The sequence below is a fragment of the Oncorhynchus masou genome, chromosome 12 (assembly GCF_036934945.1).
Source record: "Oncorhynchus masou masou isolate Uvic2021 chromosome 12, UVic_Omas_1.1, whole genome shotgun sequence".
NCBI lineage: Eukaryota > Metazoa > Chordata > Actinopteri > Salmoniformes > Salmonidae > Oncorhynchus > Oncorhynchus masou.
Window position 1 is genome coordinate 54,559,710 of NC_088223.1, and position 14,979 is coordinate 54,574,688.

Consider the following 14,979-nt stretch of genomic DNA (forward strand, 5'->3'; position numbering starts at 1 on the left):
GTCTCCAAATAGAGCCTCGCGACCTTAACTTTGATTTCATCAATTGTAGGATGTAAATGAATGTCTCTGTGCAAATGAGGGGCTTTTGATGTAAGGCTGTGAGTGGCTGTCTGCCAGTCGTTGCTCCTAGACAAACTGGAACCAATGGAATGCTTCCGGAACCTGCCTTTATGGAATTTAGAGTTCCCCTGGCAACATGACATCAGCCATTAATCAAAATGCACATGCCGAGGTCTTTGGAATACAGAACACGTCCAATACATTTGGAGGGCACCTGAGATCTCTCTGTCTGGAAGGTCGGAGACTCATGGAAAGTGCACAGGTGGCATAGCTGATGTGGTGACACTTATCAGACATCCTAGTGGGGGTGGAACAGTGTGGGGGTGATCAACAATGTCAGCTTAAAACGTCACATGGATTTCATATTCACACTCTCACCGACCTCTGACCAAGAATCCAAAAAATGACTTATAATAAGTTCAATTAAAACAATATACACAATGAACTTAAAATCATTAGCATACGGTCTTAATGCTGCCCTGATGATTATCTAGCATTAGCCTTCCTCCGCCAAGGCCGGGCCGTGCCCAGTGGGCAGGAAATCAGAGCTCTGCTGGACCTCTGGGATCTGAAGACTGGGCTTGCATGCCAAGTGTCAAGAAGCTGCTGTTTTGAATAGGGTCTTTGTAGCATTCTGCTAGCGATAAGCATCTCCTTGTGATGAGGATTAGTCATTTCACTGTTCCAAAAAGCAATCTGTTCAACATCTGAAGAGATGTACTCTCACTGTGATCAGGGAAACTGAGCTGGTAATGAAAACCATTGTCAGACTCTGTAGGATCAATGGAGGTCACTCTGACAAGGGAACCAATTCATCATGGGGTCACAGCCCCAAATCCATCACTGTACGCCACAGCTAGCTGCCTGGCTCGCTGGGCGTGGGCTGGCACCGCGGGGAGGCAGGGAGGAAGGAGAGAGGAGAGCAGGTGCTCTCTGTTTCAGTAGAGGCAGTGGCCAGCGGCTTGTTTTTAACTAGGTAGATAATTGTATTTCACTCCAGGTTCTGGTGCGCCATATCATGTGTTCAAGCTTTTGTCCCAGACCACCACTAACAGAGCTGATTCAGATAATTAAGGTCTTTATAAATAGCTGATTGATTCTTCAAGTTAAAACTAGCTTACTTTAATAGTTTAAGGTAGTAGAAGCAGACAGTTCGACATTACAAAAAGCTAATATGCTAGCTAGCTGATGAGCTCGTTGAAGCAAAGCATGGCTATATAGTGAATGTTTCAAACACAGTTCTATTAAAGTGGTAGATGGCAGACTCAGCAGCTTAGAGAGAATCCTACACATTGTGTGCGGCAGAGTCCAGAAAGCACCATAAGCAGTGTGTCTGGCTGTTAGAGGTAGCGAGGGGCGAGCAGTGTCTTCGCTCAACAAACCAGCCTACCTCCCAGCCCGGGGCGCAGCCGGTTGTCGTAGCCATCCAACAGTCTGTCCAGGATCCGGGTGAAAATGGTGATGTTGTCTCTACTGTCGTCAGGCAACGGCTCTCTGTGCCCAACCACTGCCCTGCAGAGTGAGAGAGAGACAGAGCGAGAGAGAGAGAGAGAAAGTGTTAGATTGAACACAGCAGACATCTTTGAGTCTTTCCTGTAGCATTGGTTCCTCCGGCTCCTCAGATCAGCCATGGGAAATACACTAAATAGAAAAAGCTGTCCGCAGCTTCACTTTGTGCTCATTATCAATTTCCTGTTTACAACGAGATCTGGCCAAACCATTGGAGTAACCACTGTTTTTTCCAACCACTGAGAGAGTTGTCGGGGTAACTGAACCTTTTTCTAATTCAACCTTCAGAGTCCTGGCTACCACATTGATTGAGACCCAAACATGTTGGGATTTAATTTTGGGCGTCGTGTGGCAGCACATCACTCTCAGACATGGAAAGACTGATTGAAGTCCAAAAGGATTAGTCACAGAACTGCTGCCGGTCACAGAGCTGCTGCCGACTGTCACGGATCCCTCTGGAACTTTCATCACGCACACCTGTCCCCTATTCCCACTGATTAGTATTTGTATATATGTGGCCTTTGATTTCCATGGTCTTGTCGATTATTGTTATAATGTCCGTTGGTTGTGTGAGTGCTTGTGCTGTGTGTTTTGGGCTTTCATGCCCAAAACACTGTTATTTATTCAAGGTTCTCCTCACTCTTTTGTGTGGGTTTCAATCCAGTGTTTTTGTTACGTGTTTGTTTGGTCTTCATCCCCGTGCCTTTACACGGCACGCCGTAATATGGGCTTAATAAACTATTACGCATTTCTGCGTCCATCTCCCGTCCCTTCATGCCAACGTGACAGAATAATCGACCATAAATGGAGACAGCGGGAATGGCCCGTCCGACGACGCTGCGACTGGTCCGTCCGGCCCCGCTGCAATTTCGGCAGCTGCAACTGGGCCGTCCGACATCGCCACAACAGGTCCGTCCGACGCCACTGTTACTGGTCCGTCCTACGCTGCCGCAGCATTCCTGCGCCTGTCTCCCGACTCATTCATACCACCGACAGACAACTCACAGTCACTGAGCTGCTGCTGACCGACAACTCACAGTCACAGAGCTACTGCCGACAGACAACTCACAGTCACAGAGCTACTGCCGACAGACAACTCACAGTCACAGAGCTGCTGCCGACAGACAACTCAGTCACAGAGCTGCTGCAAACTCTGCCTCAGGGTTTTTTCCTCCTTCATTCTGCATAATATCCCACAAGTGACAAACGAGGTCCTGAATATGCAGTCAACCTCCGCTTCCTTAATTACCTTAAATATGCCAGAGCAATTATCTCTTTGTGGGCCTGGCCACCGTTCCCCAGTGAACAATGTGCTGGTGAGACGAAGAGGGCACCGTAGATGAGCTAATGAGTGCCATTTTCAATCAAACTCAGAGCCCCTGAGGGACTGACCTCTGACCTGTCTCCAGATTACCCCTATCAACAAGAATGTCTGAGGGCCATTAATAGCTAGCAGCCAAAGTCATTTATATATACGCAGGCATGCACCACCCATAAACACTCTCACAAGAACACAAATACATACAGCCTTACATGTGCAGCTGTGCGTTCAAATACATTATACAGGTATGTCTACCCTTCACGTTGTACACTATAAGGATAAACAAACACAAGCCCTCAACTGGAAGACAGACTAGAAATGGTGATGTTTCAAGGGATGAGTACATTAGGTGTCCATCTAAAATCTCCTTGTCAGTATACCAGTACTAACAGCACAGTTAAGGCAATGTCATAAAAGGAAGGACAGACAGAACATCACTTCTGTACGTATGTGTATGTGTGTGGCACCTTGACGTATGAACTACTATTTGTTTTTCACATCCAATCTCAGACGCCAGTCAAAGCCAAAGGGGCCTCTGCTGAAAATGAATCAGGTCTGAGTGATAAACACAGCAGAGCAACATAGAGGAGAGAGCGGGAGAGAGAGAGAGAGAGAGAGAGAGAGGAGAAGAAGAGGGAGAGAGAGGAGAGAAGAAGAGGGAGAGAGAGGGGAGAAGGAGAGAAGGTGAAAGGGTGAGAGAGAAAGAGAGCGAGCAAGAGAGAAAAGGAGAGGAGAGTGAGAGAGAAAGAGAGAGAAGGTGGGGAGGAGAGGAGAGGAGAGAGAGATGAGGGAAAATGAGAGAAGGAGAGAGAAAGAAGGAGAGAGAGAGAGAGATAGAGAGAGAGAGAGAGAGAGAGAGAGAGAGAGAGAGAGAGAGAAGGAAAGGAGAGAGAGGAGAGAGGGGGAAAGAGAGAGAAGGTGGGGAGGAGAGGAGAGGAGAGAGAGATGAGGGAAAATGAGAGAAGGAGAGAGAAAGAAGGAGAGAGAGAGAGAGAGAGAGAGAGAGAGAGAGAAGGAAAGAAGGAGAGAGAGAAGGAGAGAGGGGGAAAGAGAGGGAAGGAAAAAGAGCCGCACTGTGTATAACTCCACCGACATCTAATTAAATTCCTTGAGCTTTAAGAGGGCCTGCATCCTCAGAAAGCTTCCTCCAATCCCCCCACCGCACAACTCTCCTCCTCCTTCGCTCCCTCCCCTCTCCTCTCGCTCCCTCCTGCTCTCTGGAGTGTGCCGTGGGGGCTTATAGGGAGGCTTGTTACTGATTGACTGATAAGGACCCCAAAATCTGTCCACTGCTGGAGTGGCTGGGCCCACGCCCTCATTGTTTTGCTACTGGGTACCGGAGGCTGCCAGAATCCAATGGAGAGGATTAGTGGGCCCGGTCGGAGCTGCCTACAAATGACATTTTGAAAGCTGATGATTCTCCCCAGCGTGCTGTAGCTACAGGGGCCCTGCTTCATTTACTTACTATGGCAAGGGGAAATTAAAGGAAAGACAACCGCCATCTACCTCCAACAGGGGGGTATGAATGACATGGAGGGGGTACATGCCCTCATCAATAAACTCTTAATTAACAACATTTCTATTCCAGAATCAACCAACCCCCTACTGCCACCCATCAGCACCAAGGGTAAAGCCCTCCCTAGCCAACCCACTCACACATCTCCTCAGCCCCAGCCCATCACCAACCTATTGATACTAATATGCAGCATATCACACGACACATTGTATCCGACAAAGAAATACCTGCTATCATTCAATGGCTTCACAATATGCCTGATTTTCCTTTGTTGGCCTTGTCTTTTTCGTGTCTTCCAATTGTCTGTGCTCAGAGGAGATAAGGCCTCCAGGAGAGAAAGGGAACAGGTTGAACAATGGTTGCTAATGCAGCATTGATTGACTCAGGGGCAGATGCCACGTCGCAGCTCAATAATGACCAACATTTCTGTTCATTCTTCTTTCATCTAATTGAAGCTAATGAGGGACGGATGCGTGTTAGGCGTGCGCTTTTGAAGAAGTCTCAGTAAACTTAGCTCAGACTTTTATTAGGAGTACTCACGACACTCTGCCCATGTAGAATCTCTGGCCTTGCTGGCAGGCAAATGCAATGGTCAAACACTGAATCTTAAAAAGTACTCAGAGTTTACAGTCCTATTAAAACAAAAAGGCCTGAGGGAGAGGGCGAGAATTAAAAGATGAGTAAAATGAGTAGAGATTCTGCTACCACATCTACAGTACCAGTGAGCAGCTTTTCCCTTTCCTTCAGAGGTTAAATGCTGCTAAAGAAACAGCAGCCCCTATCGTCCCCCATTTCAAATCTGTTCCGCTGACTTCTAGAAGGCTATCCAGGAAACTGGAACAAGCATCACTCTCAAACATCCTTGACAAACAAGCAGCTATATAAAAACTAACAAATGTGTTTATCTTGCCATGACCAAACGGACAAATGTGTTTGTCTGTGGGATGTTGTGAGTCAGTGACAGGAACATACAACCGAGTCTCACTGATAAGACGGCAACATACAGTGCAAACTATTCGGACCCTCTGACCTTTTCCACGTTGGTACGTGACAGCCTTATTCTAAAATGTATTACATATTTCACTCTACACACAATGTTGCATAATGACAAAGCAAAAACAGGTTTTTAGAAATATTTGCAAATGTAAAAAAAAAAAACATAAGTATTCAGACCCTTTGCTATGAGACTCATAATTGAGATCAGGTGTGTCCTGCTTCCATTGATCATGCTCGAGATGTTTCTACAACTTGATTGGAGTCTACTTGGTGTAAGTTCAATTGATTGGACATGATTTGGAAAGGCACACACCCATCTATATAATGTCCCACAGTTGACAGTGCATGTCAGAGCAAAAACCAAGCCATGAGGTTGAAGGAATTATCCGTAGAGCTCCGAGACAGGATTGAGTTGAGGCACAGATCTGGGAAAGGGTACTGCGGCATTGAAGGTCCCCAAAAAACACAGTGGCCTCCATCATTCTTAAAAAGGAAGAGGTTTGGAATCAACAAGACTCTTCCTAGATCTGGCCACCCGGCCAAACTGAGCAATCGGGGGAGAAGGGCCTTGGTCAGGGAGGTGACCAAGAACCCGATGGTCACTCTGACAGAGCTCCCCAGAGTTCCTCTGTGGAGATGGGAGAAGAAGAACAACCTTCCAGAAGGACAACCGTCTCTGCAGCACTCCACAAAATCAGGCCTTTATGGTAGAGTGGCCAGACTGAAGCCACTCCTCAGTAAAAGGCATATGACAGTCCGCTTGGACTTTGCCAACATGCACCTAAAGGACTCTCAGACCATGAGAAACCATATTCTCTAATTTGATAAAAACCAAGATTGGACTCTTTGGCCTGAATGCCAAGCATCACATCTGGAGGAAACCTGGCATCATCCCTACGGTGAAGCATGGTGGTGTCAGCATCATACTGTGGGGATGTTTTTCAGTGGGAGGGACTGGGAGACTAGTTGGGATCGAGGGAAAGATGAACTGAGAAAAGTAGAGAGAGATCCTTGATGAAAACCTGCTCCAGAGCACTCAGGACCTCAGACTAGGCCAAAGGTTCACCTTCCAACAGGACAACGGCCCAAAGCCAAGACAATACAGGAGTGGCTTTGGGACAAGTCTCTGAATGTCCTTGAGTGGTCCAGCCAGAGCCCAGTCTTGAACCCAATCAAACATCTCTGGAGAGACCTGAAAATAGCTCCCCATCCAACCTGACAGAGCTTGAGAGGATCTGCAGAGACGAAACTCTCAGCTTGTAGTCTCTCTCTCTCTCTCTCTCTCTCTCTCTCTCTCTCTCAAAGAAAAGGAGACTTTCTCTTACATACACATAGTTCGGAGTCATTACAGTATTTCTCAATTGCTAAAACACAATTTCTGAAACCTTGCTCCATTTCCTGAAAACATTAAACACAAAACCTCATCTTCAAGCACTATTTACATAACCTCTGACTCCTCCTTCAAAATGAAACATTCGCCTCAAAACAGTTTTACTTAACTTTTACTGCTCTCAAATCATACACTCATACACTCTCAAGCAGTCAGTAAACAATCCACCGAAAAATAGAAAACATATTGTTCAAAACATACAATTCTCAGGGAGAAGTACATTTTTAATCTAAAAAAAAATCATATTTGTCCGTCATTGTCTTTTGATGAACGAAAACATGTTCTATCATAGTAGCTCAAAATTTATCAGAAATTACTACTCTGCTTTGCTCTTTTTTGTTCTTCCTCCTCCTTGTACCCCTATTTTTACAGTACTGTACCCTGCATCTCACAAACTTGTCCTTTGTTTCTGTGATACTGTAATTCTTGTTCTTTGTTGATATGAACCTGCAACCAGTCACAATCTATTGAGCAGTCAATACTGTTAATAAATGGAAAGCACAATGTTCAGGGCCATACAATTCATCCATTGTACAGTATACAGCCTACAATGCACTGTACTACAGTATCCATTCTCAGACTTTCTCCTTCCCACCTTCAACAACCTGTTTGCTCTCTGAACTGGCTTATATTGGTTGTGTCGCATCATTTGAAACAGGTTAAATCAAGTTTGAGTGGTTGTGTTCAATCAATGACATATGTTCTCTATTTGTATTTGATTGTTGCCACTTGTGTTTACCAAGTGTTTTGAGAATGAGAATGTGTTTTGAGAATGAGGATGTGTTTAGAGTTTTGCTGAAAAGTCTAAGTGAGATCTGCAAATTGTGTTTTAACATGTGAAATGGTTCAAGGTATTGACAACAGACTGCATCATTAGCTACATGAGTCCAGGCAACTGAGAACTTTGTTCAGCCAATGGGTTTTAGTGTTTTAGCAATTGAGAAAAACTGTAAAACAAGGCCTACCTTCAAACTCAGTGCCTCTTTGCTTGACATCATGGGAAAATCAAAAGAAATCAGTCAAGACCAGAGAAAAGAATTTGTCGACCTCCACAAGTCTGGTTCATCCTTGGGAGTAATGTCCAAACTATAGTAAGCAAGTATAAACACCATGGGACCACTCAGCCGTCATACCGCTCAGGATGGAGACACGTTCTTTCTCCTAGAGAAAAACATACTTTGGTGCGAAAAGTTCAAATCAATCCCAGAACAACAACAAAGGACCATGTGAAGATGCTGGAGGAAACAGTTACAAAAGTATCTGTATACACAGTAAAACAAATCCTATATCGACATAACCTGAAAGGCCGCTCAGCAAGGAAAATAACACTGCTCAAAAACCACCATAAAAAAAGATAGACTACGGTTTGCAACTGCACATGGGGACAAAGCTCGTACTATTTGGAGAAATGTCCTCTGGTTTGATTAAACAAAAATAGAACTGTTTGGCCATAATGACCATCGTTATGTTTGGAGGAAAAAGGGGGAGGCTTGCAAGCCGAAGAACATCATCCGTGAAGCACAAGGGTGGCAGCATCATGTTGTGGGGGTGCTTTGCTGTAGGAGGGACTCGTGCACTTCACAAAATAGATGGCATCATGAGGGAGAAAGATCATGTGGTTATATTGAAGCAACATCTCAAGAGAACAGTCAGGAGGTTTGGTTGCAAATTGGAAGCTTGGTTACAAATGGGAAGCTTGGTTGCAAATGGGTCTTCCAAATGGACAATGACCCCAAGAATACTTCCAGAGTTGTGGCAAAATGGCCTAATGACAACAAAGTTAAAGTATTGGAGTGGCAATCAAACCTATAGAAAATGTGTGGGTAGAACTGAAAAAGCGTGTGCGAGCAAGGAGGCCTACAAACCTGACTCAGTTACACGAGCTCTGTCAGGAGGAATGGGCCAAATTTCACCCAACTTATTGTGGGAAGCTTGTTTGAAGGCTACCTGAAATGTTTGACCAAAGTTAAACAATTTAAAGGCAATGCAAATACTAATTGAGTGTATGTAAACTTCTGATCCACTGGGAATTTGATGAAATAAATAAATCATTCTCTCTACTGACATTTCACATTCTTAAAATAAAGTGGTGATCCTAACTGACCTAAGACAGGGAATTTTAACTTGGATTAAATGTCAAGAATTGTCAAAAACTGAGTTGAAATGTATTTGGCTAAGGTGTACGTAAACTTCTGACTTCAACTGCACATACTATGTGGGTTGAAGGCACTTTTAATGCAATTATCTAGCTCTTCGTACAGCATGTTTAAGTGAATGAGCTGGGGAATGTTAAAATGTGTTGATCCCAAATAGACTTGGGGAATAAATCAATAACTCTTTAGAATAAACCACAGTTTGAGTGCTTTGGCAAGTGTTGTGTACGACAGAGTCAGATGTAATCTGATCAGCCTGCCAAATGCAGGTAAATGTAACTTCCTAGAAGACGCTCTTCAATCGTCTTCTGCATGTTTAATGGTGGTGTTCTCTGGCCTCAAAACTGAGCAGATCTAGTAAACGTGGTTTAGTGCCTGGCAGATTGCACCCTAAACTACACCATTGGCCAATATACAACTCAGAAACAGTGTACTGATCCAGGAGTCCTTCAGCACAAACCCAATGTAGTAATCCCTGGTTTATCTGTTGGATATGCCTAAGTGTTGAGCCAAACCAGAGACATCTCTGCCCGGCAGCTGCTGCTGCTCCTCTAGCCCTCCACGGTCTGGCAAGCAGTCAAACACACTGGATCTGGACTCTGGGGCCTCTGAGGAACATGTAACCCCGCTCATTTACATCACCCATTTGATTACAGACAAGATCCTCTGCCCACAACCCCATTCTAGTAGCTCCCCACTCCCCAGAAGTGCCAGGGTATGATCAGAGTCACATCATGCAGCCTTACGCATCATGCAGCCTTACGCATCATGCAGCCTTACGCATCATGCAGCCTTACGCATCATGCAGCCTTACGCATCATGCAGTAGAACAACTAAAGTTGCATTAATAACTCTAAATTAATCATATAGGAGTACCTATTTCTTTGTTAACCGCTCAACACAGAATAACCACGTGCTCACTCCCTCAACTCGTTTGGAGAAAATAAACTTTCTATTTTATTCAGCTTTGTTCAATTGTATTCTTCATACTATAAAATAATGCCATGGAATTCTAAGCAAATCTTGTCTGCTAAATGAACTAGTGTAGCCCACAGCCATATGGCATAGCCACAACAGGACCTAACATAAGGACAACTCAGAGGATGCTATTCTGTTCTTCTGAAATATACTACATTTTCTTCATATCATGTTTCTTTAGACCTGTCTAAAATAAATAATGGATTCATTTGAAGGTGTAGGCTATACTACATGGATTTATTAGACTTTTTAACATGGAGATGTTCCTAAAGTCAGTATCAGTGGCTTGTAGACTGTGTGGAAGCCAGGAGACACTAAGTGTGTTTATGTTAATTAACGGTCAATTACCATGAGACCGACAGATATTTGCTTGACAATCACCAGCTGACGAAATTTCGTAGCCCTTGTTGGGGTCCAAGAGCTTGGATAAGCTTTCAACTGACAAACCTAGTCAGGCTCTGTGAGGCAACTAAACAAGAAGAGAGGACCAGCTCCTGTCAAACCAGACAACATACAGATGTTACAACCATACTGTAGAGTGACAAGCATGGTGAAATAACATCCCGAGGAGGTTGGAAAGTAAAAAAAAATGTATGCTCACAAATGACTCTGATCTGTTTATTTTTGTCCCTCAAACATTAAAGTGCTTTGTGTCCTTGGTTTTAGCGCCTTTGGCTAAATTAACATCTAGTGAGAAGAGTATTAATTAATGAAATATACAGAAGCATGCATAAAACATGTTTTTTTCTTCTGTTGGGATAATTATTACTAACGTTTTACTAAGGCAGAATGCAACTCCTAGGGGCTTTCTTCATATTAGTTTCTCCTCTTTCAACTTCATTATTATTTCAGTAAAACTTTTCAGCTTTTATGGAGCAGCCCCTGTTGTTAAATGAACATTGTCTAACTGACTCGCGTCCCAGAGAACTTTTATCATGCTTTACTAAAGCTCCCAGCTTTGCAGACACTCAATCTTGATGCTTCACTTATTTTTGGCTATTCCCTTGTGTTCAAGCCAATGAGGCATGTTGGCATACCAACAGACAGGGTGCAGTAGGATAATTCTCAAGCAGAGCATGCTCCAACAGACTGGCTCATTGACTGGCTTTCAGATGGAAGGATTTCAGCAAGCCCGTGTGGATCTGGAGGTATGCTGGATCATACCAATAGCTGTGAATTCCAACATAAGAGTTCACAGTGCATCAAGAAAGCGGAGTGGCTTGTATTAAACAAACTGTGAAATTGGAGAATATTCGCCAGTTGCGACTGAAAACATAATGTCACAAAACAATGCCTCTATAGGAGAAAACATTTGTTGTCGGATTAAGCTGGGATCAATGACTAACGAAGCTCAACTTCATGGCAGTGTAACATGGCATAGGTAAACTCTGGCACAGCCATTCTCTGCAGCACACAAGGTGTTGAATCATCCATTGAGTCAACTCGCTTCATTGGTCAGTAAGGAGACCGACATCCATCCCCAGTTGCTCTGGAGCAGGATTGAGTTCTCTGTGTTCCACAGTGCAGCTGTGCAGACACACCCTCTGGGGGATCCACTCCGGCTCTAATCTGATTGTTCACCAATTAGGAACTTTGAAGCTGACAGATCAATTACTCAATATATATCAACACAATGCCGCTGTTAGTTATCCTATCTGAAATTCAGGTAATTAGCCAAGAGATCAATAAACTGTGAGCAGGGCGATGAACTTGGGGAGATATGAGAGAATTTGAGATTGATGAACTCGTTAATTAAACGGCGTGGCTTTGGATCCGACTCTTCTGGACGCCTCTTTGCGACCACTAAAGGTCCGAAGCTTCTGCGCATGTGCTGGATTCTCTACTTTACACAGTTTGTACTCTACTCGTTTGGCTGTCCAGAGAACAGGCTACTCTGGCGAATGCTGCTCGTTTAAAAAAGTTAGATCAAAGCTGAATCAATGTCTGCAAGATCACATATTATAGTATTGTAGCAGGGCCCGCTTCCACGAGGAGGAAAAAGGGGGATTAACCCCCTCAGTTGAAATCTCTGCCCCATCAGTTTTTGTTTTTTACGTCCCTAGATAAAATAGCAAAAAAGTTACCATGATTGGGAGACAGGTTGGCGCAAAAAGAATCAGTGTCAGCATAATGGACAGGATGCACTATGGTGTGTAGGGGGGCTATGGAAAGTCACTGGGGCGGATAGGTATGACTCCTTTGGGTTTCCATCAAAAGCGGGAAAAACGCTTCTTATCTGTGCAAGGCTAAGTGAATAAAGTGATACGCCTCCGCCTGTAATTTTTTCATTTTTAAGGGCGAGGTTTACCATTGAAGCTGCTTTACTCGAGTCTGCGTCACGCCCCACCACTACAAAGTTTAGTTTAGCTCGCTGTAAAAAATTGTTAGTTGTGAAAGCATTGTGAAGTTCCTCTCTTGACATTGAATGCACGTGTTCGTAAATCGCAGAAGTAAGACTGGAGACTACAGGGCTGTTGAAGGCATTGATAGACCCAGGCCTTAAGTTTTACAGCCAACATGGTGCACAGAATCCTCAGGCTTCTCTATCCTCCAAACAAATGACACACCACCAGCGCCAAGCAAACGTCAACATTATGTATGTACAAATCTCCAGCAATAAGCGATGGACAGACAGTACAGTAGGCCAGCAGGACAGAGAAGACACTAATGTAAAATACTTTTTTTCAGCATGTTGGATGCTGTCATTGGTGAAATGTCAGAACGATTTAGCGAACGCAACAGCCAATTGGTGGAGAACCTGAGTGCACTTGAACAAGAGAGCCATGACCTTCTAGATGTGAAAATGTCAAACCACTGCTGGATCAGATTTGGTGGAAGCTGACCAGTTTTTGCCGACTGAAATCGCTTGCTCTGGCTCCGATGTGGACAAATGGACCCCACTTGAAACGATTCTCTGGGTGTCAGGTATGCGTAAATGCCTGCAAGTGAGTCAGGCGCAGGAGAGCAGATAGCGGGTAGCAAACGGAGCCTTTTATTTAGGCGAACCAAAAGAAAACGTCACAACGAACACAAAATATAATATGGGTTGACAAAACCCAACGCAACCAGACATACGTGCGCATACATGAAACAAATAAACAATACCACACAAAGACATGGGGGAAACAGAGGGTTAAATACACAACACATAATGAGGGAAATGAGAACCAGGTGTGTGGAAAAATGAGACAAAACAAATAGAAAATGAAAAATGGATTGGCGATGGCTAGAAGACCGTCGACGTCGACCGCTGAACACCGCCCGAACAAGGAGAGGCATCGACTTCAGTGGAAGTCGTGACACTGGACCTCACTCTGCTATGCCAACCGTGCTTACTGCACTGAAATATGGACTGGCTTTCGGGGCGTACACAGCTACAATTGAGGTCGGAAGTTTACATACACTTAGGTTGGAGTCATTAAAACTCATTTTTCAACCACTCCACAAATTTCTTGTTAACAAACTATAGTTTTGGCAAGTCAGTTAGGACTTTCTACTTTGTGCATGACACAAGTAATTTTTCCAACAATTATTTACAGACAGATTATTTCACTTATAATTCACTGTATCACAATTCCAGTGGGTCAGAAGTTTACATACACTATGTTGACTGTGCCTTTAAACAGCTTCGGAATTTGGCTTTAGAAGCTTCTGATAGGCTAATTGAAATCATTTGAGTCAATTGGAGGTGTACCTGTGGAAGTATTTCAAGGCCTAGACCTCAGAAAAAATGTGTAGAAGATGCTGGAGGAAACAGGTAAACAAGTATCTATTTCTACAGTAAAACGAGTCCTGTGTCGACATAACCTGAAAGGCCGCTCAGCCACTGCTCCAAAACCGCCATAAAAAAAGCCAGACTACGGTTTGCAACTGCATATAGGGACAAAGATCATACATTTTGGACGAATGTTCTCTGGTCTGATGAAACAAAAATAGAACTGTTTGGCCATAATGACCATCGCTATGTTTGGAGAAAAAAGGGAGAGGCTTATAAGCCGAAGAACACCATCCCACGGGGGTGGCAGCATCATGTTGTGGGGGTGCTTTGCTGCAGGAGGGACTGGTGCACTTCACAAAATAGATGGCATCATGAAAAGGAAAATTATGTGGATATATTGAAGCAACATCTCAAGACATCAGTCAGGAAGTTAAAGTTTGGTCGCAAATCGGTCTTACAAATGGACAATGACCCCATGCATACTTCCAAATTTGTGGCAAAATGGCTTAAGGACAACAAAGTCAAGGTATTGGAGTGGCCATAACAAAGCCCTGACCTCAATCCCACTGAAAATTTGTGTCACGTCTGCTCCGCTCTTCCCCGCCCCTGACGCTTGAGGACGCCAGGCTGCCCTGCATCACGCACTCCTATCATCCATTACGCACACCTGCCTTCCCTCGTCACGTGCATCAGCGATATTGGACTCACCCGGACTCACTCATCACCTGTTATTACCTCCCCTATATTTGTCAGTTCCCCAGCTCTGTTGCCCTGCTTCTGCATTAATTGTTTTTTGTTTGTATTACTAGTCTGCTGACGCTGTTCCTGTCTCGTTCCATATCCAATCTTTATTAAATGTTTGACTCCCCGTACCTGCTTCGTCTCTCCAGCATCATCCCATGTGACAATTTGTGGGCAGAACTGAAAAAGTGTGTGCAAGCAAGGAGGTCTACAAACCTGACTCAGTTACACCAGCTCTGTCAGGAGGAATGGGTCAAGATTCACCCAACTATCTGTGGGAAGCTTGTGGAAAGCTACACAAAACATTTGACCCAAGTTAAACAATTTAAAGGCAATGCTACAAAATACAAATTGAGTGTATGTTAACTTCTGACCCACTGGGAATGTGATGAAAGAAATAAAAGCTGAAATAAATCATTCTCTCTATTATTATACTGACATTTCATATTCTTAAAATAAAGTGGTGACCTAAGACAGGGAATTTTGACTCAGATTAAATTTCAGGAATTGTAAAAAACTGAATTTAAATGTATTTGGCTAAGGTGTATGTAAACTTCCGACATCAACTGTATATGGGAGAACTCATTTTGCACTTTG

General features: G+C 44.0%; 1 protein-coding gene across 1 annotated transcript in view; it reads right to left on the reverse strand.

The window, feature by feature from the left end:
* LOC135550441 (gamma-aminobutyric acid receptor subunit alpha-3-like) overlaps positions 1 to 14,979 on the reverse strand; it is a 151,824-nt gene that overhangs the window by 89,837 nt on the left and 47,008 nt on the right. The window contains exon 3 of the mRNA XM_064981235.1: positions 1,451 to 1,572. Within this exon, the coding sequence (XP_064837307.1) occupies positions 1,451 to 1,572 (122 nt within the window). The remainder of the gene's footprint in view (positions 1 to 1,450; positions 1,573 to 14,979) is intronic.